Genomic DNA, 22,691 nt, shown 5'->3' with positions numbered 1-22,691 from the left:
ATTTGAGTTCCCTTGGCGGTGTTTGTAACCATGTAACGTATGTTTAGCGTCTCTCTTTTGCTCTTCCTTTGTGCTGTCGCGAGCAGATCGGATGGTAACGTAACCAGTGCTCACTGTCACTACTGTACTGATCAATACACCGTAGTTAGGAGGCGACGTGTGTCCTGAACCCTTCTCCGCTGTCCCTCCCCTCCCAGATCAGTCCGGTGGAAGACGGGATGAAAAGCGTCCTCCCAGACTCGCTCCACATCTTCAACGCCATCAGCGGCACCCCGACCGGCGCCACCATCCAGGGCGTCCCCAGCACCTCTTCGGTGGTATGACCCCCGCACCGGGGGACCCCACCCCCCCCAACCTGGCCTGGGGCGCCCGCTGCCTCCGCTCCTCTGCTCTTCGTGATCCCGTCAACGGTTTCTCCTTCGGACTGTCTGGTCGGACAGCGGTTTCATGGGGGTGGAATGTCACACACACACACACACACACACACACACACACACACACACACACACACACACACACACACACATATACACACACACACATATACACACACACACACGCACACACATATACACACACACACACACACACACACACACACACACACACACACACACACACACACACACACACACACACACACACACACACACACACACACACACATACACATAAACATAGATACACATATACACACACACACACACACAGCTGTTGTTGGATTGGTGCGATGACTTCCTGGGCTGTGACGGAGGAAGTGACCCCTGACCATAGGAGAGGTGAAGGGTCATTGTCTGGAGAGGATAGACTCGCTCCCTAGCGGCCAGGTGAACAGGTCCCTGCTGATTGGTCCTGAACTATGTGTTCCATCACCTCCTCCAAAGACATTCCTCCGGGAATCTGAAACAGAACAGACAACAGCATATTCATCCCCTCGTTTTACCTGTGTTCGTTTTGATAAGGCGTATGTATTTTGTATGTACAGTATTTCACTTTTTTCTAAGTATCTCTGTTGGTTTCCTGATGGACGGTGTATGCTGCGTACACTCATTTCCCCCACACACTACGTTACACACATGCAAAAGAGCCTCCTGTGAACATATTAACATTCAACCTTAATCACTTCAATGTCTTAGAGCGGGAACGTTTTTTTTTTATATTTAAGCCATTGCATACAGTGTATTCAAACCTGTTCATTCTTGTATATATATTAAAAAAAAAGGAGTGTGTGCAATATTTGTCTTTGGCAAAATATCTTGACTCATACACTGAAAATAGGATGCAACCTTCTTGCCAAAGCAGTGAGGTGGAGTCCAGATCGACTGGGGAGAAATATGAAGCTTTTACCATTTTAGTGTTCAGTGAAATGTTTATAAGAATATATATATATATATATATATATCTTCTATTTGGTAGGCAATGCATTTTTATTTGTTTTTTATTTTTTATTTAACAGAAAATCACTGTTCTGCTGTAAACTGCTCCCTAATGCTTTTCTTTTTAAATAAAATCACTCATATTTCTGCACTTGTACAAAGGAGGTCCTTTCATTGTTTTTATTTCACATTCACCTTTATTCAATAAATGTACACTTTTACCCAAAGTCGCTTGCAAGTAAGGTTGAGTACAGTCAACCAATGCATTCAATCAAAGTGAAAAGTGTTTTGTTCACCTCAGAAAACTTAATACCACCATTTAATAAACAGAGATTGTACATCTCAACAACGTGCATTCTAACATCAACTCCATTGAATATGTCTTCAATGTTCTGGTTGCTTAATACAGCCAACATGGACTCTTGTTGGCTGTCTTATCAGCTCATACATGAAGTTGTAATTTTAACAACAGGTGGGTTTCGTGGGAGTGTATATAAGTAACTGGGAGTCAAGTACTCAACCTTCTACACAGGTGTGATAAAACAGGACGGAGTCCACCTGGGAGGCATATCAGGACTAAGGTAACACCCAACCTTACCTACAGGCCTGTTCTATACCAACCATCTCGCTGCTCCACTGGATCTCCTGTCCACCGAGCCCCACAGGGACCGTTAAACAGCCCCAACACTGCAGACCTGAGAGGATTATAGCAGGTTCCACACTCCTCCATCATGGCTGGTGAGTTTAGGAGATAGTTCTTCTCATCATTTCATATATATATATATATATATATATATATATATATATCTTCATAAATCAAGGCAGCTTGTCTGAATGTCACTTTGTGAATGCAGATCACGAGGATGTTAAGAAGAAGAAGAAGGGAACGGTAAATATATGAAACCATTTATAATAATTTCATGTGATAAGGGCATAGACATGTATACTTACTCTGAATATACATTCATTACCAGTTAGGATTCTGCCACAACTATGACAACTGGTAGTTCTGTACTGTACTCTATACTATATAGATTATGGTATTTGAAGAATATACTATACTATATTTGATGGTATTTGAAGCGCATTCTATACTAAATATAAAATATGATGGTATGCAAAGCGTATTCTAGTATATATATATGATGGTATTAAACTACTGATAGACTGGTTGTGTGTGAGTCAGCTGCCTCCTCTTCCTCTCAGGACATAGAGTTGTGCGGCTATCCCCTGAGCATCTTCTTCATCGTGGTCAACGAGTTCTGCGAGAGGTTCTCCTACTATGGCATGCGTGGTGAGACTCCGTCTTGTAATTTTTATTGTGTTTAGCTGTGTTGGGCCTCTTGCCCAGGCCATTCATGTTAAATCCTTTAAAGGTCCCATGACATGCCACCAGGCGTGGTGTGATTAGCCGTTACAAGCCGTTTTGAAAATCTGTCTGCTAACTGCTAATCACACCACACCTGGTGGCATGTCATGGGACCTTTAACATTAGTTGTTTAATCTGTTCTCAATTAAATTACCTGGTTATCAAATGTAAACTAATTAAAAGAGAGCCACACATTAAAGCGTCCTCATCCACGCCCAGCTCAGCATGCTGTTGAGCCGTTCTGTAACAGCTCTGTCTGGTCCGTCCCTTGGCAGCCGTGCTGGTGCTGTACTTCAGGTACTTCCTGCGCTGGGACGATGACATGGCCACCTCTATCTACCATGCCTTTGTGGCCCTGTGCTACCTGACCCCCATCTTGGGAGCCATCGTGGCCGACTCCTGGCTGGGGAAGTTTAAGTGAGTGTCCGCGTCGACCCCGCGCCATTTTGTTGTTCTCCTGTAAGCTCCCAAAAGGACATTTTAAGGCAAAAACGTCTAACTTAAACCTGCACTATGTAACTTTTGTACTGCAGCTATTCACTCCATCACCTCCCGCTACTGGAAAAAGAACACAGTGCAGCTTTAACACTATTGGTTTCTAAAGCACATTTAATATTAAATAGAAGTGTCGGATGACATTTGACCTCTCCGCCTGTAGGACGATCATCTACCTGTCCATTGTCTACGCCCTCGGCCAGATCGTGATGGCCATCAGCGCTATCCATGACATCACCGACACCAACAAAGACGGCACGCCCGACAACATGACGTTCCACGTGTGGGTGGAACACTTTGAAACATGAACACTGGTGTATATAATAGCTCTTACCTACTGCTCCTTTAAAGCCCATGCTTTGCTGATAGAGCTGTGTCTGTCCTCCACGCAGCACGCTGTCCATGGTGGGTCTGCTCCTCATCGCTCTGGGGACCGGTGGCATCAAGCCGTGCGTGGCGGCCTTCGGGGGGGACCAGTTTAAGGACCACCAGGTGAGTGGTACCTCAGGAACTACAGGGACTGGGATCCACCTGTCTGTGTTCACATGGTGTGTGTTCACAATGGTGCATTGTATTGCACGACACGCATGGAGCGCAGTGAGTCACGCCGGCCGCCTCCTCCTCCCCTCCCCAGGAGAGACAGCGCAGCACCTTCTTCTCCGTGTTCTACCTGTGCATCAACGCAGGGAGCCTGCTGTCCACCATCATCACGCCCATCCTCAGAGGTACGCCACACGGGGAAGCCAAACGCCCATCTCAGGATTAATTTACAAGCATCGTTAGAAATGAAACTATGACATTAATTCAATAATAATCGTGATACCCCCAAAATAAATTGGGTGAACGAAGAAGATTGCCCTTAGCAGTCGTTTCTTACACATTAGTCTGTCCATTCTCTGTCTGCAGCCCAGGAGTGTGGGATCCACACTCAGCGGGAGTGTTACTCTCTGGCCTTCGGCGTACCAGCAGCACTCATGGTGGTGGCGCTGGGTATGTCTCTGACTGTCTCCAGCTTTAACCTATACATGAAACAGTATATTATAGTGAATAGTCAGTATAGCATATATAATTCTGTAAAAGACGCATTGTCCTTACAGTTGTGTTCATCGCCGGGAGTGGTATGTACCACAAAGCTGAGCCCCAAGGGAATATCATGTTGGACGTCTGCAAATGTATTGGAGTGAGTATAGATACAGATCCTAACCATGACTCATCGCGGGCATATTAGATTTGTAATTTAAACATAATATGTTAATTTGCTCTCCTTTTGTTCAGTTTGCCGTTAAAAACCGATTCAAACACAGAGGCAGTGAATTCCCCAAAAGGACTCACTGGATGGACTGGGCGGAAGATAAATATGAGGTACAACCTTTGTATACATGTTTTAAACTTTTAATACAGCTCCTTATAGCGATATGGTATATATGCCTCTATTCAACATCTCATACCTCTCTTCCTGCTGCGATAGAAACTTCTCATCGCCCAAATCAAAATGGTGCTCAAGGTTCTCTTCCTCTACATTCCCCTTCCCATGTTCTGGACACTTTTTGACCAAAAGGTAATTCCCATTTAACCCGGTATCCAGTTTCACGATAACATCTACATCACATTTTACACATTTTACAGTTAATGCATAATTCATGTTGGTCTAAAGTTCAGAGTTAATTCTCATACTCATACCATCAATTCACAGGGATCAAGATGGACTCTCCAGGCCACCACTATGGATGGAAACTTTGTACGTATCACGTTCAGCTATCCATGGAAACAACAGCAGAACACGTTCCTCCAGTCCTGCTCACCCCTCCTCTCTCTCCCCAGGGCCTCCTAGTCCTGCAGCCCGACCAGATGCAGGTAAACCCACGAGGGAATGGGGTGGATGTTGAGAAGGCCTGCAATAAACCATGATCTGCATAGACGACTCCTCTAATGATTATTTGACCATTAATCGATTATTCATCCAGTCTAGAAAGTAGAATCAATAAGATGAAATGCCATCATGAGTTATCAGAGTCCAAAGTTATTTTATTAAACGTTCTTGCTTTATCTAAATAGCAGCCAAGAACATCTATAGTATTCATTATATAATGAACCATTAACCCAATATTTGTCTTTCTGAATCATCAAGCAGCAAATATTTGTACTTGATGAATGACATCATGAAATTTTTGACAATACATTTTCTGTTGATTGACGTTTTGACTAATTGTTTTAGCCCTAATGTAGAGAGAGGATCAGCGGGTCCCACTTATCATCATTTTATGTTATTCTCACTCAGTATTGATGATGTTTCTTGTTGATAGACTGTGAACCCCATTCTCATCCTGACCCTGGTGCCCATCATGGAGAGTGTGGTGTACCCTCTGATCAGAAAGTGTGGTCTGAACTTCACGTAAGTCTGCTTGACGATACCAACCAGTACATTGAAGATTGTGAATAAAGGACAACGATAACGGTTGTGGAAACACAGATGTTCATTTAATCAGCTAGATCTGGTGGAATTCAGGATAGATATTTCTTGTTTATCATTTGAAGAACGATGCTTCCATGAAAGGATCTGAGATCAGTGTTCTTCCAACAGACCTCTGAAGAGGATGACCGTCGGCATGTTCCTGGCCGCCATGGCCTTTGTTGCTGCTGCCCTGGTCCAGATTGAAATTGATGTGAGTATCTTTCAATAAGTGACATGTACCAGTGATGTGAATCGATCCAAACTGTAGTCGAATGGAGCCTACTGGTAAAGATACCATTTATTTTGGTTCACAATAACAGAACTGATTTGTAGACTTAACAACAATCCGAACAAAGCAATGTGCTAACTACCAGTACCTACGTATCACCTTTCAGAAAACCCTTCCTGTCTTCCCCTCTGCCGCCCAAAGCCAGCTGAAGACGATCAACCTGGGCAGTGCTCCTCTGACCCTGACGCTGTCCCAGCACACCGTGCAGCTGGCCCCAGGGCAGGTCAGTCAGCCCAATTCCACTCCTCTTTTATGGTTTTACATCAATCAATATTCCACATTTTCTGTGTTTCTAATGTTGAATATAACATGCCTTTCATCCAATTAAAAACAGAAGAAAAAACATATACAATAATACACTATACAAATATAGTGAATGACCGCAATGATGTACAATTTAATGTAATTTCTTTCTGTTTTGCAGGCTAGTGACTACTTTACGTTTGAGGAAGATTTCATTTCGTTCATGGTTTCCGTTGGCAACACATCAATCACTCAAAACATCACCTTAGCCAAGGGCAAGCGCCAATCAATTATCCTCCCCTCAAAACTCTCTGAGTGGAAAATGGTAAACGATTATCATCATCTGTCTGTCTGTCTGTCTGTCTGTCTGTCTGTCTGTCTGTCTGTCTGTCTGTCTATCTAAATTAAATCTGAATAATGTATCAGTTAAATGTAGGTTTTATCCATTACAGGCTGATGATTTAACTGCCAAACCAGAGAAAGGCACCAATGCCATTAGGTGAGTTTGGTTCTGAATGATCTATTCTGAAGGAGTATATACTGGAGGTAAATCCATGTGATGTTACGACACTACACACAATTTATTTGTTAATATTTCTTCAAAATAAAAACCTTTCAGATTTGTGAGTGGGATATATCCACTGAATATATCAACAGGCGGACTGGACTTCGTAATCGCTGATGGATCCCTCTACTCAAACTATTCTCTGATCAGATATGGATCGTAAGAAACATTTCTATATATTTTCCACCTTGTCATTATTTCCTCATTATTTTATGCACTGAGTCAGAAGACCACCTTTAGTTGTTTTTGAAATGCCTGTCTCTCTCTCCAGGACCCTCTTCTCTTTAGAGAGTGGGGGAGAGTCTTGTGAATATTCACGAGAGTTTGGCTTTGGAAGCTCCTACACGTTAATTATCCCCAGCTCGTTCACCTTCGGACCTAACGTAGGTGTCGCTGATGATTGAAATAATAGATAAGGATAGGAAAAACCAATCAGTGTATTAAATACCAAATGTAAAACAAATGGACTTTGTATGTGTTAAACCTGCTCTATGTATGTTTTCCTATGAGCGCCCTCTAGTGGCTTTAGACGAGAGTAGCGGCCGTTTGATAATAAAGCTCCAACTATAGCTTTCAGTTGCTTTACAAACCAAAAAATCCCTTGATGGATGACTCGTGGATGGACGTGTTTTATTCTTCTGAAGCTCTGTTGTTCAGATCCATTTATAATGGAGTAAAAAGCAGCAGCAGAAAAATATACATAGTGCAGGTTTAAATTGAGTATTTCTCATATTCAGAAATATCTTTCATGGGAACGACCATAACCCTAGCAGAGGCGATCTGAATCTGACCTCAACTGACCTCAAATTGATCTACTTTGTTCTCCCACGTTCTTCTCCATCGTCTGAGTGAACGGTTCTCTTGTCTCATTGTGTTCAGTGTGCGGCCTCCATTGGTGTTGCTGAAGAAATCAAGCCCAACTCGGTGCACATGGCGCTGCAGATCCCTCAGTACTTCCTGATGACTGCCGGGGAGGTGGTGTTCTCGGTGACCGGGCTGGAGTTCTCCTACTCACAGGTACAGACCGCACATCTTCAGAGAACCTGGTCGCTCCTCAATGTACTCGTGAATAATAATAATAATACAGTTTTTCTCAGTCGCTTTGGTACATTTCTCAGATCAGAATTGAAATTCTCAAAACCACGTTCAATCTTCACATCATTGTGTCACTTGTGCATATCAAAAAAGCAGTTTCTCCTCTCTTTGAACAAGTTGCAAATGCTTTGGTACATCCATTCAAATGATTATGTACAATTCTCTGCTCTTTCCTACATTATCAATTGCTTATGTCATGTTGATCAAAATGTATTGTAATGGATCTCTGTTGAATAATCTCCCCCTCACAACATTTAGCCATTAGTTCATTGCATAAGTCTTTACAATCAAAATTGTTGTCATAATATGTCAAGCATTTTTTTATACATTTCCATTATTACATTTTCCATTGAAGATATTCGTTGTGAATTACAATTTACAACATTTTTCTTCAAACTTTAGCCATAGTTTACATCAGAACATCCCTCCAGAGTACATTGTTGACTAAGCAATTTGACTGTCTTATCCATACAAAATGACACAAAATTACAAGGACTTGTCATTCTGATGGCATTGACATGTTCATTGACACATATATTTACTTTTGAGAGATGAACTAAGGATTTTGAGCAAGAGGGAATTGTTTTGAGAAATGCACTTACTGTTTTGCAAATTTCGAGGATGATTTGAGATGTCGAAATGTACCAAAGCGACTGAGAAAAACTGTAATACATTACATTTATACAGCGCTTTTCTAAATACTCAGATTCTTTACAGAGTGAGCACAAAATAAAATCATTGAATAAGAAAGGATATTAGTAAAATTATAAAAAAGGAGGAAGGGGAGAAAAGGGAAGGAGGTTATGTGGTGAAAGCAGTCTTTAAAGTGGGTTTTAAGGGCCTGAATCTCCATGTTGCCCTTGGTACGCACAGAAATGAGCATTGGGTTGTGGATGGATTTAAAGTGTTGTATGACTCATTACTAAGGAATACAATTCAAGTTGTATTCACTTTTTTATAACAAGAGAATCATTCTCTTTTGCAATGAAAAAAAACCTGAGCAACTTTCATTGTATTTTATTTCATTATTTATTTATTTTTGATTTATAGCTCTAACAGGGATGCATTCATTGATCACACAAACCATTCACATATGCACAAAGTGTCCCTTAGTGTCTACTGCTGACTATATCATCACCCTTCTCCCCCCAGGCGCCCAGCAACATGAAGGCTGTGCTCCAGGCTGGCTGGCTCTTCACTGTGGCCATTGGAAACTTCATCGTGCTCATTGTGGCGGAGCTCGCACAGATCCCAGAGCAGGTATACAGAAGCAGTCCTCCCTGTACAATACTTGGATTATTAAATGTCATATATTATTGAATTAATATTATTTTACAATGTTCTAGTATTTTGCTGCTCTGTGGTCTTTGTCTTCTGTGTGTTTGTCTGCCCCTGGAAAACCAGATTTCCTTCGGGATTAAGATGTATCTATCTTATCTTCTGCCATCAACCGTCACACAATAGTCCTTCTGTCTTTCCAGTGGGCGGAGTATGTCCTCTTCGCCTCTCTCCTGGTCGCTGTGTGCTTGATCTTCTCGGTCATGGCTCACTTCTACACCTACATAGACCCGGCTGAGATCGAGGCCGAGTTCAGGAAGAAGGACGACGACCACGAGGTCCAACCAGAGAAGAAGGATAGGAAGGACAGTCAGAGGAGCAAAAAGTCCTCCCTGGAGATGACCGAGGGCATGGGGGGTGGTCCCAAACAAAGCAGGATGTAGACACCTGTTGCTTTGAGGAGAGTCTTGTGTCTGTTCCATTGAGATGTGAATACTGCCAGTATTGTTTTGTTGACCACTGTGTGTGTGTGTGTGTGTGTGTGTGCGTGCGTGCATGCGTGCGCGCGCGCGCGTGTGTGTGTGTGTGTGCGTGTAAGTGTGCGTGTGCTTGTAAGTATGCATGAGAGAGAGAGAAAGAGAGGGATTAAGAGAAGGAGTGTGAGAGATAAATATAAATCTCTGATTATATGTGTAATGTAACAAAGCCTTGCTAATAAAAATTTAACGTGTATGTTTTTTCTTATTGTTACTCCTCCTATTTACACTTACTAAGGTACGAGATAATTATTATTACAAACTATTTATTCTAATAATATTATTACAATATTACAATATTTGTATTAGGGGCCGTTCAGAATTTATGGAATGGGCCACCGGAGGAAAATAGGGGGGGGGGGGTTATGTCTTAATATTCTTTGTTGATGGGTGGGTCACCCAACAATTTTTAGTCTGAGGGGGGTCCTCAATTTTTGTTATGAAACAGCAACATTTCAAAGTTCTTAAAAAAGTGTGTTTGGAGCATATTTTTCCATGTAGCTCTCAGTCTCGGCCCCCACCCCACCCCCATGATGAACCACACCTGACCCTTCCCCCTTAATCACAGGCATGTTATCAAGAACGAGCCAGGGCCCGGTTTCCCGAAACCTTCTTAAAGCCTTCTTAACGCTACGTCATTCGTAACCTCTACTATAAGTTCTAGTAGAGGTTCAAATTCTCTGAGCGCCAAGCAGAGAAAGGGGAGGTAACATGGCACCGTATGATGTCATATGGGGCCGGAAGCCAAATCGAAGCGTTTCAGCGATCTTTTTTTCAAAGGTGGAGAAAGATAGCTACTTCTCGGTTTAGACCTAATGCAATTTTTAGCTACTGGGGGACCATAGGGAGGCTACGGGAACTCAACTTAATGTTAGAAAATTTTCATGCCATGGGACCTTTAAGTGCCCTCTAGAGTGGTGAAAACGAGAATCTATCCATCTATTCGGACCTACTGCATTGACTGCAGTGCAGGCTGATCTACAACGTCCTCCGTGCATCTTTCTCTGTCGCCGCTCCCTTGCGTCTTTTAGTTGCGTGTGAAACGTTTCTTTTGAGTGAAAGACGCGTGTTTGGGAAAAAGAAAATAAAGTCTTGGTTAAGGTCTGAGAGCGCAAATAAATGCCTCAAACTAGTGCTGTCATGCAGGTTGCGATTGTCCGACTTGTTTCGTGCTACACGGAACGAAATGTAAACCCATGCATTTAGAGAGAGAGAGAGAGGTGTCCTGCATGCGCAGGTCGCGTTTGGAACCTGCGCGCACAGGCAGTCCTCTTTCAGGGGTTTTAGCTCATAAAAAAACTTTTATATTTATATATAGATATCTAATGTATTCATATATTGTTTATGTAGGCTATGTATAGCCTATATTTATATATAGTTATATTAATTGTTTCTTCAACTTAATTAATTAAAATAGCTGAATTTACTGTTTCTGCTTCTCTATCATATTTATAGTGTGTCATTTGCAAAATACCTTCATAGCCTACATCACATACAGTGTTGGGGAGTAACGGAGACATGCGTTACGTATTCAGAATACAAATTATAAGTAACTGTATTCCGTTACAGTTACAATTTAAATAGTTGGTATTTAGAATACAGATACATTGTTGAAATCCATGGATTTCAACTGTAGGACCTAATAGCCTACCTGCTTACGCATGTGAGGTTTTTGTTTCATAAGCAACAAATCAATCGATGAGCTCCATAACTCAAACCAGCCACTGTAAGAAGGTCTAGCATCTCGACTTTGGCCATTGGTTTCTACACACTAAAAGTAGGCCCTTCTCTCATAAAGTGTCACTTTTTTGTGACTGTACGTGAGCGTCGACACGTGGGCTGTTATTGTTTTTGCTCGACTGTGATTGGTCCTCCCAAAACATGAGCGAGCGACAGCGATCAAGATGGCGTCATAGGTAGTCCAGAAAAGTGATGAGGACGATCCGCAACGACAGCATTCCACAATAGTGGGGGTTCCTTCGCTATTTCTTTTGGTTTTTTAACCGGACTGGAACAACTTTGAACACAACGCAAGTCGTCTAAATCGCGCAATGAGTGCGCGACGCACTTCTGCATAGTTTAATCCGCCAACCTTACAGCTAACTCCCACTAGCTGCTAAAGTAGCTAGCGGAGCTCCGAGGGGAGACGAGCAGAGAGACACGGAGAGCAGAGAGACAGGGCCGAGAGCAGCGAGACACGACTGAGAGCAAAGAGACAGGGCCGAGGAGAGCAGAGAGACACGGCCGACGAGAGCAGAGAGACACAGCCGAGAGCAGAGAGACACGGCCGAGGAGAGCAGAGAGACGCGGCCGAGGAGGGAGACCCGGCCGAGGAGGTACAGGTCCACCGCCCACACACTGTTGTTGTCAGGACTTTTACCATAACCATATCTCTGATTAATCCTCGGATCTCAACAGCTGTCATTGTATGGACAGGCACCGAGGACCCACAGCACGTAGCTCCCGGTGAGGAGCCCTGAAGCCCCCTGTTGAGGAGCCCTGAACCCCCCCCCGGTGAGAAGCCCTGAACCCTTCCGACGCCATGGCTCACTGCCCGGTGCAGGGCAGGCTGCCCGGTGTACAGGTCAGTCTTTCCGCACTTCACCTTCTGGATAAAGTGTACACGCAGTTGTATGACTGCATGATGCATTGCAAACTTTTGTAGAGGTTGTGTGTGTGTTGAGTTGTTTTGGACCCAGCCTGTGCCTTCACACTGTAAATATTGCTGGTTTTATTGTGTATAATACAATACAATTAGCAGGTTTGTCTTGTTTGCCGTCTGGTAGACTGTCAACATGATCTTACTTTTCAATCATTCTGAAGGTGTTGTTACATTTATCTTGCTGTATCTCCAGCCCTCTGTGTAATTATTTGGTTTCTATAGAGTCTAAAGTCTCAAGCGATGCATTAATGATTAATCCACCTCATTGTGATTTACTGTAGTGTTTCCACCAGCACCATGCCCGTTCACAGATAATAAACATTGTTCATGTACACAACGACTAACGAAGTGATGATCAACTCCTTAATCTGACTGACTGAGGAATACACAGCGCTGAAAACTAGGTCATTTCCCCCCATGCACACAATATAAGACTCTACAGGAGACAGGGCAAGCCGTGTCCACACAGTCAAGGCTGTGTTTTCCACCGCCCTCGTTCCGTGCGCTTCAATCTTGGAAGTTGACCTGTTAGTGATTGTGGTTATAATGTAGACCAAAGGTCAATAGAAAAGCTATCTGGACAAGATTATTTAAGGGAGGGAGTGCTTGAGACGGGCCTCTGGGCACAAAGGGACTGCACATCTCTCAGTCGAGGGCGGTTGCCGATGGGAGAGTGGATCAGATGCATGCTTTTAGAGGGAGGGATTCAGGCGGCTTTAGTTGTGGCCGTAGCCCCCGCTGACTGGATAAACATCAAGGGAGCTTCAAACATTTTGTAATCACTTGGTCCCGGTGTCCATGTTGTCTCTGCCCCATGACATTTTTTTTCTTAGTAAGCTACTTTCCACCTGCATGACTGCCCCCACCATTGTTATGACAGGGCTGGGGTACTACTGTCTCTGCTCTCCTTCTTTTTGTAGAGGGGGTCTGTCTCTCTGTCTCTGTTCGTTGATTCTGTATAGATTCCCTGCTATATAAAAGGAGCAGGAAGGAGTCCCTTAACGGGCTGATGTCTCTCTTCCCCCCCCCCCCGCCCGTATGTTCCAGCCATGCATTAGCGGCCCTATACAGGGAGATATTCTCCCAGGAGTTATGAAAGGCAAAGCCCCTGAGCCAGGCCGGGACTAAGCACCGGGGTATGGAGGTCACCACAGCCCCAGGTTAAGATGTTTAGCCTCAATATACTGAATGCATGTTTCCGCCTCAGCCCATTAACCCTAGATACGTTGTGTGTGTGTGTCTAGCACTGGTGTACATAAAGTTGGTTACAAGGCCTAATTTCAGAAATCCTTTGTTTATGTCATGCAAATAATAAAACGGTTGCAGGATTTACGTTTTAAGCCGTTTTGACTTACAGCTGAGTAAGAAGGAAGCTGAAGTAGTGGGAATATAAATGACTATCAATCCCCTCGTTGGCTGTCAGGAAGTAAGCCTTTTTGTGAAATCAATAAGTCAGGGGTTAGTGCCTTGATTTATACACATCCACTTCATCTTGATTCAGGAGGTCGTTAAGCCTGGACTGGGACATACTCACAACCTACCTCCTCCCAGCACAGCCCTGATACCACAGCTAGTCGACTGGCAGGTGTTTTATCTGTCTACCCTAATTGGAAAAGGTTTAATACAAGTGCATTGCATTCGTGGGCAGGTCTCTGGCTCCAGCCGAGCTCGTACAACAATCCAAAGCCAATACCGAAGTATGTAAAGGACTTCTTTGTTGGTCAACAAGGCACAACAGGGCCGGTTTTAGGATTAGCGCCGCTGAGCGAGAAGGCGGTTATGGATAACAGAAGTGAAAAATTCCACACTCCGCCATGCCCTAGGTTCTCACGATTAATCAGGATGTGACATTCTTGAGCATTTGGGCCGCGCTACAAAGCACTGATGAAGTGCGTTTGGTTTTTATAGTACGCACACGACAGAGCTGTCGCCGTGCTCCGATGAGTTGTGACGGTGTTGATACTTTCTGATGGATTCTTCTCTGCACATCCTGCAGAGTTTGCAATGTGCCGATTATCAACAGCATCAACATAAGTCATTTCTTTTGACGGGAGAGGCAGGGAAACGTTTACAGCTCGTAATTCTCTGCAGGATGTTCGGTGTTGTGTTGAGGTCTGCAGCACTTTTGCGATTTCTATCTCCTTAACCACACCTCACCACAGCTCAGCAGCAGACGGTTCCCACCACACATGACACATCGGCTGCTTGGTGCAGAGTTTCCTGCCACGGTGCCACGTTCAAACAAAGTTAATTCTGTTATTTTCTGTTTCTCTCTGCTCTGTCGCCCCGATCAGAATTTCACGGCAGACCCAGAGGAGCTGTTCACCAAGCTGGACAGGATAGGCAAAGGCTCCTTTGGAGAAGTTTTTAAAGGCATCGACAATCGCACGCAGAAGGTGGTGGCCATCAAGACCATCGACCTGGAGGAAGCGGAAGACGAGATAGAAGACATTCAACAGGAAATAACGGTGCTCAGCCAATGTGACAGCCCATTCGTCACCAAGTATTACGGATCATACCTCAAGGTAAGCTGTTGGAGCCACCGCATGCTCAACTCCTAGTGGTAAGGATGTGAAGTATGTATCCAATTCAAACTAACACCGTCTAACGAGCTTAAGATGATGGGTCTGAACTTTAAGCCCTGTAATTAAACTGGGACGTGAGCTGTGTTCTTCTAGCCTTCCACCCAGGGCGTGTAGATACCCGAGGTCTGATCCCTTGCTTTGTTTTACTTTTTCAGGGTACAAAATTATGGATCATTATGGAATATTTGGGAGGAGGGTCTGCCCTGGATCTGGTAAGTTATCAAAGAAATTATATCACCGTTGCCCCCCCCTGCACACGTGCTGTACTCAACCAATGGCGTCGCTTCCCTCCTAGCTGGAGCCTGGGGCCTTGGATGAGACGCAGATTGCCACCATCCTGAGAGAGATCCTGAAGGGACTGGAGTACCTGCACTCCGAGAAGAAGATCCATCGAGACATTAAGGGTAACCGTCCTCTAGGGAAGGGCTTAGCCTTCTGATCCAGTGTGTCCGCATCGTGGCGTCCATCCCTATCACAATGGTTCTTCTACATTCCCCCGTCCTACAATATGGTCCAACAACAATTTAGTTAGAATCTTTCATTTTGAGCGTTGATGGTCGGTGCTCTTTGTACCTCTGATATGGGTTTGTGCGTAACTTTTTTATGTTACACATGTCTATTAACCTTAATGTAAATTAAATTAACACGAATTAACATTAATGTTGCATTAATAACATAATAACATAACATTCATGCAACATGAATTAATGTTGCATTAATTAACATTAATGTTGTATTAATTAAAAAATGTTTGCATTAATTCAAATTAATGCGACACGTTTTGTGTTGCATTCTACAGACAAGGTATTCCATTTGTTTGCGTCTATAACCAGGGGTGCACATAGCTTTTTTTAGTGAGTTACTCAGGTTAGTACCAGGAGAACGTGTTTGGTACGCACTCCACATGTAGCGTTGTTTTAATAACATCTGATGTTATGAAACTTACAGTTTCACAAAGCGATCCCATTTTCAATACACAACTTCTTAGGCACAGCATTTTTTTTTGCTCCACATTTTTGTAAATACAACTGCAGCAGCTTGACCACGGAGCGATTGAATGTCTCACAGTAACTTTGCGATCAGCTGATTTTCTTTCGCCATTCTGCAGTGTGTGCACGGTGCACAGCACACATGTATTTCAGTGCGCTCATCATTCGTTTCGAGCCAGTCTAGTTTTGTTTTGATGACCTGATGGTTAGTTACGCAAAAGCGTGGTAATGAAACAAGTGACGTTACGCATCCCTGATTATGGGCGCGCATGCGTAGTGTGCGTACCAGTTATGTGCACCCCTGTCTATAACATTAGTATCCTGTATGATAACTTGTGTGTGTGTGTTTGTGTTCTCCAGCGGCCAACGTGCTGCTCTCGGAGCAGGGCGACGTGAAGCTGGCGGACTTCGGCGTGGCCGGCCAGCTGACGGACACGCAGATCAAGAGGAACACCTTCGTGGGAACGCCGTTCTGGATGGCGCCTGAGGTCATAAAGCAGTCGGCCTACGACTCAAAGGTCAGGATATAGGCCCCGCCCCCTTACGTTATGGCATCGAGGTGAGGGAGCGTGCTGGTTCTTCAGTTTCTATCGTTTTATTCACACTAGACCAGATAGGGCAGCTGTTCCTCCCTTATCTCTCCTGCGGCGGTCTATGTTCCTGCTGCTGTCCCAGTCCCCCCAGGGGTTTAGTTAAAGGTGCCATGACATGCCACCAGGTGTGGTGTGTTTAGCCGTCACAAGCCAGGAAACAAGGAAAACAAGGAAATCTGCCCTAAGGGGCAGATTTCCAAAATGTTTGCTACAGTCCACTGGGTAGGTCCTAAGGGGCAGATTTCCAATGTTTGCTACAGTCCACTGGGTAGGCTGATAGACCAGCATCTATCCAGCACACATCTTGGTGGACACGCCCAGATTTCCGAAACGGCTTGTAACGGCTAATCACACCACACCTGGTGGCATGTCATGGCCCCTTTAAATGATTGATGTAAGGTTGTATTTATGGTTGGGGCCAAATCCTCATGGTTATCAGTATTCATTAACGTTGATTATGACCTAGGAGTTTTTCGTTGAAGACAAAAATGTCATTGCCTTGACAATTCATCGTGAATCCGTCTTTAAACATCTAGTTCTGTTGGCAGAGCAGCCATACAGCGGCTACTGCTGTAAAAACCCACTTAGTCGGCACCGAACGCGGAGGAGAAGGAAGGAGGACGAGAGACGCTCAGTTTGCCTCACATGGCACTCAGCACAGCAACTGCTCTCAGCTGCGTGCAGGAGGGCTCTTTTATTCAACCACGCCCACCTGACAGGTGGCTTCACCTTCACAATCAAATCATAATCACATCAATGTTCTGACAAATAAACATAAATCAATAAACAATAAACAATCAATAAGTGAGAATAATTGAGAGCAACACTCAACACCCCCACTTGCTCTCACATTACAAAAAAAAACATTTCATTTACATTCAGTCAGAAAACATCAATACAGTCTATTTTCTTTCAGTTATACCCAAACATAAATTCAGCAAATCTTGCTAACTTAAATTTTGTTGCAGGCTTGGTCATAAGATCTGCAACCATCTGCTCAGTTGGACAGTACTCTAATGACAGTTTACCATCAGTTACAGTGGACCGAATGAAGTGGTATTTAATATCCACATGTTTACATCGCTGTCTTTTAACAGGATTCTTAGCTAAAGCAATTGTGCCCTGGTTATCCTCAAAAACTATAGGTAGCATATACACATGTTTATCAATGCCATCTAACAGTTGTGTGAGGTACAGACACTCTTGGATGGTAGTAGCAAGAGCAATATACTCCGCTTCACAAGTGGACAGTGCTACCGTGGGCTGCTTTTTGGTCTTCCATGACACTAAAGTGCCACCCTGAGATAAAGTTACACAATACCCGGTTGTACTACAACGATCTTTTACATCACCAGCCCAGTCTGCATCACTGTAGGCTTGTATACCCAGGTTCTCATTACTCTTACTATAACACAACTTCTTATCACTTGTACCTTTCAGATATCTTAGCACATGTTTAACTGTACAAAAATGTTCAACAGTAGGTTCGTTGAAATACTGTGACAGTTTACTTACAATGAAGCTTAAATCAGGTCTTGTACAAACAGTTAGATAAATCAGACTACCCACTGCTTCTCTGTACATTGAAACATCACTCAGTAATGCAGCATCATCTGTGTAGTTCAGTTTCTGTTCACAAGGTGTTGACCTAGGTTTGCAATCTTGCATGTTAAACCTTACCAGAATCTTCTCAACATATTTTGATTGAGACATTGTTACACAGTTATTACATTGTTCGAAATCAATACCCAAAAAACTTCTCAGTTTGCCTAGGTCCTTCATTTTGAACCTTGCTGCAAGCATGTCTTTTGTAACCTTCATAGCATTCTCATCTCTCTCTTGATATTATATATATAGTTCCTTGATCAGTGACTTTCTGATCTCCCAAGTCAAATCCCCAAAACGACATCCCATGTCCATGTCCATTTCAGCTCCAACTGCTTACATCCTCCAAATCTGGATCAGACTGCCCATGCCTCCACATACCTGCCTCTCCCCACAGCTCACCTCTGCATTATTAATGCCCGTCTGGCCAAAGCAGAGCCTGCTGGCCTGGTAATGGGCCCCCCCCCCTCCCCACTCAAAGATGTCATTATCAGAGTTGGGACGTAAAACCAAATAATTTTGCTACTTCCCATTTAATAATTTATTTTAAAGAATAGAACCTCGACTTCAGCTGACATCAAGTCTTCTCACCGTTCAACTCTTACAGTTGAATGGTGAGATCAGGTCTTAACGCAGTGACTCTTACAGTGACGGTAAAGCCCAAAGGGCTCTCCGTATCTACGTACAGCACTTTACGGAGGACTATAAATCCACCTTAACAGTGACATCAGGTCTTAACGCAGTGACTCTTACAGTGACGGGTAACGGTGACATCATGTCTTAATGCAGTGACTCTTACAGTTGACGAGGAACGGTGCGTCAGAACTGAGATCTGACACCCCTCCCGCCCTGAGTTAAAGGGAGAACTGACCACGACGGGACTGGTTCAGTTTGGTGTTGTAAGCCCAGAATTGTTATTGTGTCCTGCAGGCAGATATCTGGTCCCTGGGCATCACGGCGATTGAGCTGGCCAAGGGGGAACCGCCCCACTCTGAAATGCACCCCATGAAAGTCTTGTTCCTCATCCCAAAGAACAACCCGCCCACCCTGGAAGGCAACTACAGCAAACCCCTGAAGGAGTTCATCGAGGCCTGTCTGAATAAGGAGCCCAGCTTTGTAAGTTGGATGTGCACTTCGCAGTGGGTGCTCCTGTGCCTTTAAGAGGGCAGCCATGTGTTTAAGTCACATGTTCACGTGTTGTTGTGTGTTGTGTGTTCAGAGGCCAACAGCCAAAGAGTTGTTGAAGCACAAGTTGATCGTGAGACACGCCAAGAAGACTTCCTACCTGGCTGAGTTGACGGACAAGTACAAGCGCTGGAAGGCGGAGCAGTCCCACCAGGACTCCAGCTCGGACGAAGAGGACTCGTGAGTGGAGGGGGGTGGAAGGCTACAGATGGAAGAGGGCAGGACTTCAGCCACATGGGTTGAGAGGCGAGAGAGGGCGGGACTTCAAATACATGGGTTCAGAGGCAACTGAGAGGGCGGGACTTTCAGCTACATGAGTTGAGAGGTGAAAGAGAGAGAGGGCGGGACTTCAACTACATGGGTTTAGAGGCAAGAGAGAGAGGGCGGGACTTTCAGCTACATGGGTTGAGAGGCGAGAGAGAGGGCGGGACTTTCAGCTACATGGTTTAGCGGTGAGAGAGAGGGCGGGACTTTCAGCTACATGGGTTGAGAGGGCAGGACTTTCAGCTACATGGGTTGAAAGGAGAGAGAGAGGGCGGGACTTTCACCTACATGGGTTGAGAGGTGAAAGAGAGGGTGGGACTTTCAGCTACATGGGTTGAAAGGAGAGAGAGAGGGCGGGACTTTCAGCTACCAGGGTTGAGGGGCGGGACTGCGGTATCCATTTCTGTTGCATGCCTCGTATATTGCTTTGTCACAGTCTTTGGACAAAACCCGCTCGGGACTGTTAACTAGCATACACAGCTAGTTAACCGGTAGTAAGGGACCTTAAACGGCGTTGCTGTAGACAGGCTGAGAGAGGATCCCGATTTTAAGTGTGATCCCCAGACTTATTCGAAGACCGCCCGCACACAGCGGCTCATCATGAGCGTGTCCGTCCGTCTTGTTCCCACGCAGCGAGCGGGAAGGCCAGGCGTCCGGCGGCCGCGACCCCGCGAACGATGCCTGGGTCTTCAACACCATCAAGCCGAACAAGCTGAACCCCAACAAGGTCCCCAACGGAGCCGCCGCAGCCCCTGCGGAGGCCGCCCAGGAGCAGGTGCTGCTCGATTTATTACCTTTGTCTGCTGCCTTTACAACGTTCTACCTCTGAGGAGGTGCTCACTCGGAGAGGAACGTTTTCATGTTTACCAACATCCTGCTCTTTTTTTTTTGGGTGTAGGAGCCGGAGAGTCCGAGCAGGCCTTTGTCTCAGAGCCTGGCCTCCATCTTCTCTCCGCTGTTTTCTGAGGTAATTATCACGGGGCAGGGGTCATTATCATAAAATCAGGGGTAAGGGCTAATTATCATAAAATTGACCAGTTAACGAGGTGGGTCAGGGATCAACGGTTAAAGTATTGGTGTTTGAAACACGCTTGGCCTCGGCTCGCCCAAAGCTGTCATTATCAGCATTGGAACATAAAGCCAAATCATTTAGTTATTTCCCTTTTAAATCATTTATTTAAAAGAATAGAACCTCGACCTCAGCTGACATCAGGTTTTAACGCAGTGTCTCTTGCAGTTGAACGGTGACATCAGGTCTTAACGCAGTGACTCTTACAGTGACGGTAACAGTGACATCAGGTCTTAACGCAGTGACACTTCCAGTGACGGTAACAGTGACATCAGGTTTTAACGCAGTGACTGTTACAGTGATGGGTAACAATGACATCAGGTCTTAATGCAGTGACTCTTCCAGTGACGGTAACAGTGACATCACGTCTTAACGCAGTGACTCTTCCAGTGACGGTAACAGTGACATCAGGTTTTAACGCAGTGACTGTTACAGTGACGGGTAACAATGACATCAGGTCTTAACGCAGTGACTCTTCCAGTGACGGTAACAGTGACATCAGGTCTTAACGCAGTGACTCTTCCAGTGACGGTAACAGTGACATCATGTCCTAATGCTGTGACTCTTCCAGCTGACGGGGAACGGTAAGCCCGGGGCAGCAGAGGAGCTCCAGGGGGCCATCTTCTCTGCTGAGGAGTCGTACCCGGGGATCTGCGACTCTCTGGTGTCCGAGCTGCTGGAGAGACTTCAGAGGTACGCAGCGTTCCTCCACGCCACGCCATCCTGTCCTAGGGCCGTACCAGCTGAATCAGTGGACTGGGTCACCAATGACTCGGTAGCATTCACAGCATGCGGACAATGGTTAAAGCTCAAGGCTCTGAACAGTGTTCAGACTTTGTAAATTGCTGCATAACTTCAGGTTCAGATAAAACACTCTGTCACTACGGACGTAGAACCAGGTCGCTCCCATTCCGAACGTGTGTGTGTGTGTGTGTGTGTGTGTGTGTGTGTGTGTGTGTGTGTGTGTGTGTGTGTGTGTGTGTGTGTGTGTGTGTGTGTGTGTGTGTGTGTGTGTGTGTGTGTGTGTGTGTGTGCTAAACGTTCTCCTGTTTCCCAGGTATTCCCTGCCGAGGTCTGGCTCCTCCCAGTAGGCGGAGCCCTATTGCTGCCACGCCCTCCTCCGTCTCCCTGATCTCCACCATCTCGCCTCTGGACACCGCTGCTGGGGGGGGGGGGGAGCGGAGCTTCCAAGGACTGGCGCCCAGAGGGCTTTGGGCGGAAGCAAATCATGGGACAGGGGGATGCGTTTCCACGGGAACCCCTCCTCCTCCTCCTCCTCTTCCCAGAGGACGGCGCCGCGCAGGGCCGAGCGGCACCGGCTGGAGCGGGTTCTCCTCCTCCGACCGGGAGCTTCTGATTATGACGCACTGCGGACGCTACAGAGAATGATGGCGGGGCTTCTGCACAACGTCTTTACCCTCGCCCCCCCCCCCCCCCCCCCCCCGCGGAGGAAATAATCAGACGTGTGTGTGTGTGTGTGTGTGTGTGTGTGTGTGTGTGTGTGTGTGTGTGTGTGTGTGTGTGTGTGTGTGTGTGTGTGTGTGTGTGTGTGTGTGTGTGTGTGTGTGTGTGTGTGTGTGTGTGCAGTGGAGAGGGAAGATTGAAGTGTTCTATTTAAATCTCAGGTATCCTGCTTAGAGTGGATGAGATGGTCTGGGAGATGAACAGAGCTATATGGGGGGGCTGTACAGACGTGTAAATAAGCTCATTTTTATAAATATAGATATAAATCTATGTATATATATATGTGTGTGTATATATACACATATATACACACATATATATATATATATACACACACGTGTGTGTATATATACACATATATATATACACACATAAAGGCACACATATATGTGTGTGTATGTGTATATATATGTATATATGTACTGAGAAAAGATTGAGTATTTAAAGAGATCACTGTGTTTATAAATGGCCAAAATGCAAGCTGTAGATTGGTTGGTTTCAAGGCGAGCGTTTCGAGACGACTTTACTGCAGAGATCGGTTCTTGAGATGCCCTTGCCTCAATTCCTTTTCTTTTGT

At 45.0% G+C, this 22,691-nt stretch overlaps 3 protein-coding genes across 6 annotated transcripts in view; all 3 read left to right on the top strand.

Moving 5' to 3' along the window:
• The window catches only part of LOC311358662 (dedicator of cytokinesis protein 9-like), a 96,134-nt gene extending 94,604 nt beyond the window's left edge, over nucleotides 1–1,530 (top strand). For all 3 annotated transcript variants that reach the window (XM_084478762.1, XM_084478760.1, XM_084478761.1), the window contains exon 53: nucleotides 198–1,530. In XM_084478762.1, coding sequence (XP_084334888.1) covers nucleotides 198–323 — 126 coding nt within the window. In that variant the 3' untranslated portion in view covers nucleotides 324–1,530. The remainder of the gene's footprint in view (nucleotides 1–197) is intronic.
• Nucleotides 1,531–2,107: 577 nt separating this feature from the next.
• On the top strand, nucleotides 2,108–9,605 carry slc15a1a (solute carrier family 15 member 1a; the record flags this gene model as incomplete). Its single annotated transcript, XM_084478921.1, has 22 exons — nucleotides 2,108–2,114; nucleotides 2,231–2,265; nucleotides 2,583–2,670; nucleotides 3,021–3,162; nucleotides 3,404–3,523; nucleotides 3,633–3,732; nucleotides 3,875–3,965; nucleotides 4,147–4,230; nucleotides 4,338–4,420; nucleotides 4,516–4,602; nucleotides 4,709–4,798; nucleotides 4,934–4,978; nucleotides 5,062–5,094; nucleotides 5,544–5,632; nucleotides 5,822–5,903; nucleotides 6,088–6,204; nucleotides 6,406–6,549; nucleotides 6,677–6,723; nucleotides 7,061–7,172; nucleotides 7,669–7,806; nucleotides 9,037–9,144; nucleotides 9,366–9,605. The coding sequence occupies 22 exons, from the start codon at nucleotides 2,108–2,110 to the stop codon at nucleotides 9,603–9,605; spliced, it is 2,082 nt and encodes a 693-aa protein (XP_084335047.1).
• A 1,992-nt stretch (nucleotides 9,606–11,597) lies between these two features.
• Nucleotides 11,598–22,075, top strand: LOC311358161 (serine/threonine-protein kinase 24-like). Of its 2 annotated transcripts, none has more exons than XM_084478168.1 (12): nucleotides 11,598–12,034; nucleotides 12,135–12,282; nucleotides 14,655–14,885; nucleotides 15,101–15,157; nucleotides 15,241–15,349; nucleotides 16,295–16,452; nucleotides 19,063–19,248; nucleotides 19,352–19,497; nucleotides 20,215–20,356; nucleotides 20,480–20,548; nucleotides 21,222–21,343; nucleotides 21,708–22,075. In XM_084478168.1, the coding sequence occupies exons 2-12, from the start codon at nucleotides 12,241–12,243 to the stop codon at nucleotides 21,739–21,741; spliced, it is 1,296 nt and encodes a 431-aa protein (XP_084334294.1). In that variant the 5' UTR covers nucleotides 11,598–12,034; nucleotides 12,135–12,240; the 3' UTR covers nucleotides 21,742–22,075. The 2 variants fall into 2 exon arrangements, with proteins under 2 accessions (XP_084334294.1, XP_084334295.1); XM_084478169.1 differs by having other exon boundaries at nucleotides 12,117–12,282.
• Nucleotides 22,076–22,691: the final 616 nt, after the last annotated feature.

The sequence above is a fragment of the Micromesistius poutassou genome, assembly GCF_964030765.1.
Source record: "Micromesistius poutassou genome assembly, chromosome: 14".
NCBI lineage: Eukaryota > Metazoa > Chordata > Actinopteri > Gadiformes > Gadidae > Micromesistius > Micromesistius poutassou.
Note: the sequence above shows the minus strand (reverse complement) of the source record. Positions and strands in the feature narration are given on the sequence as shown.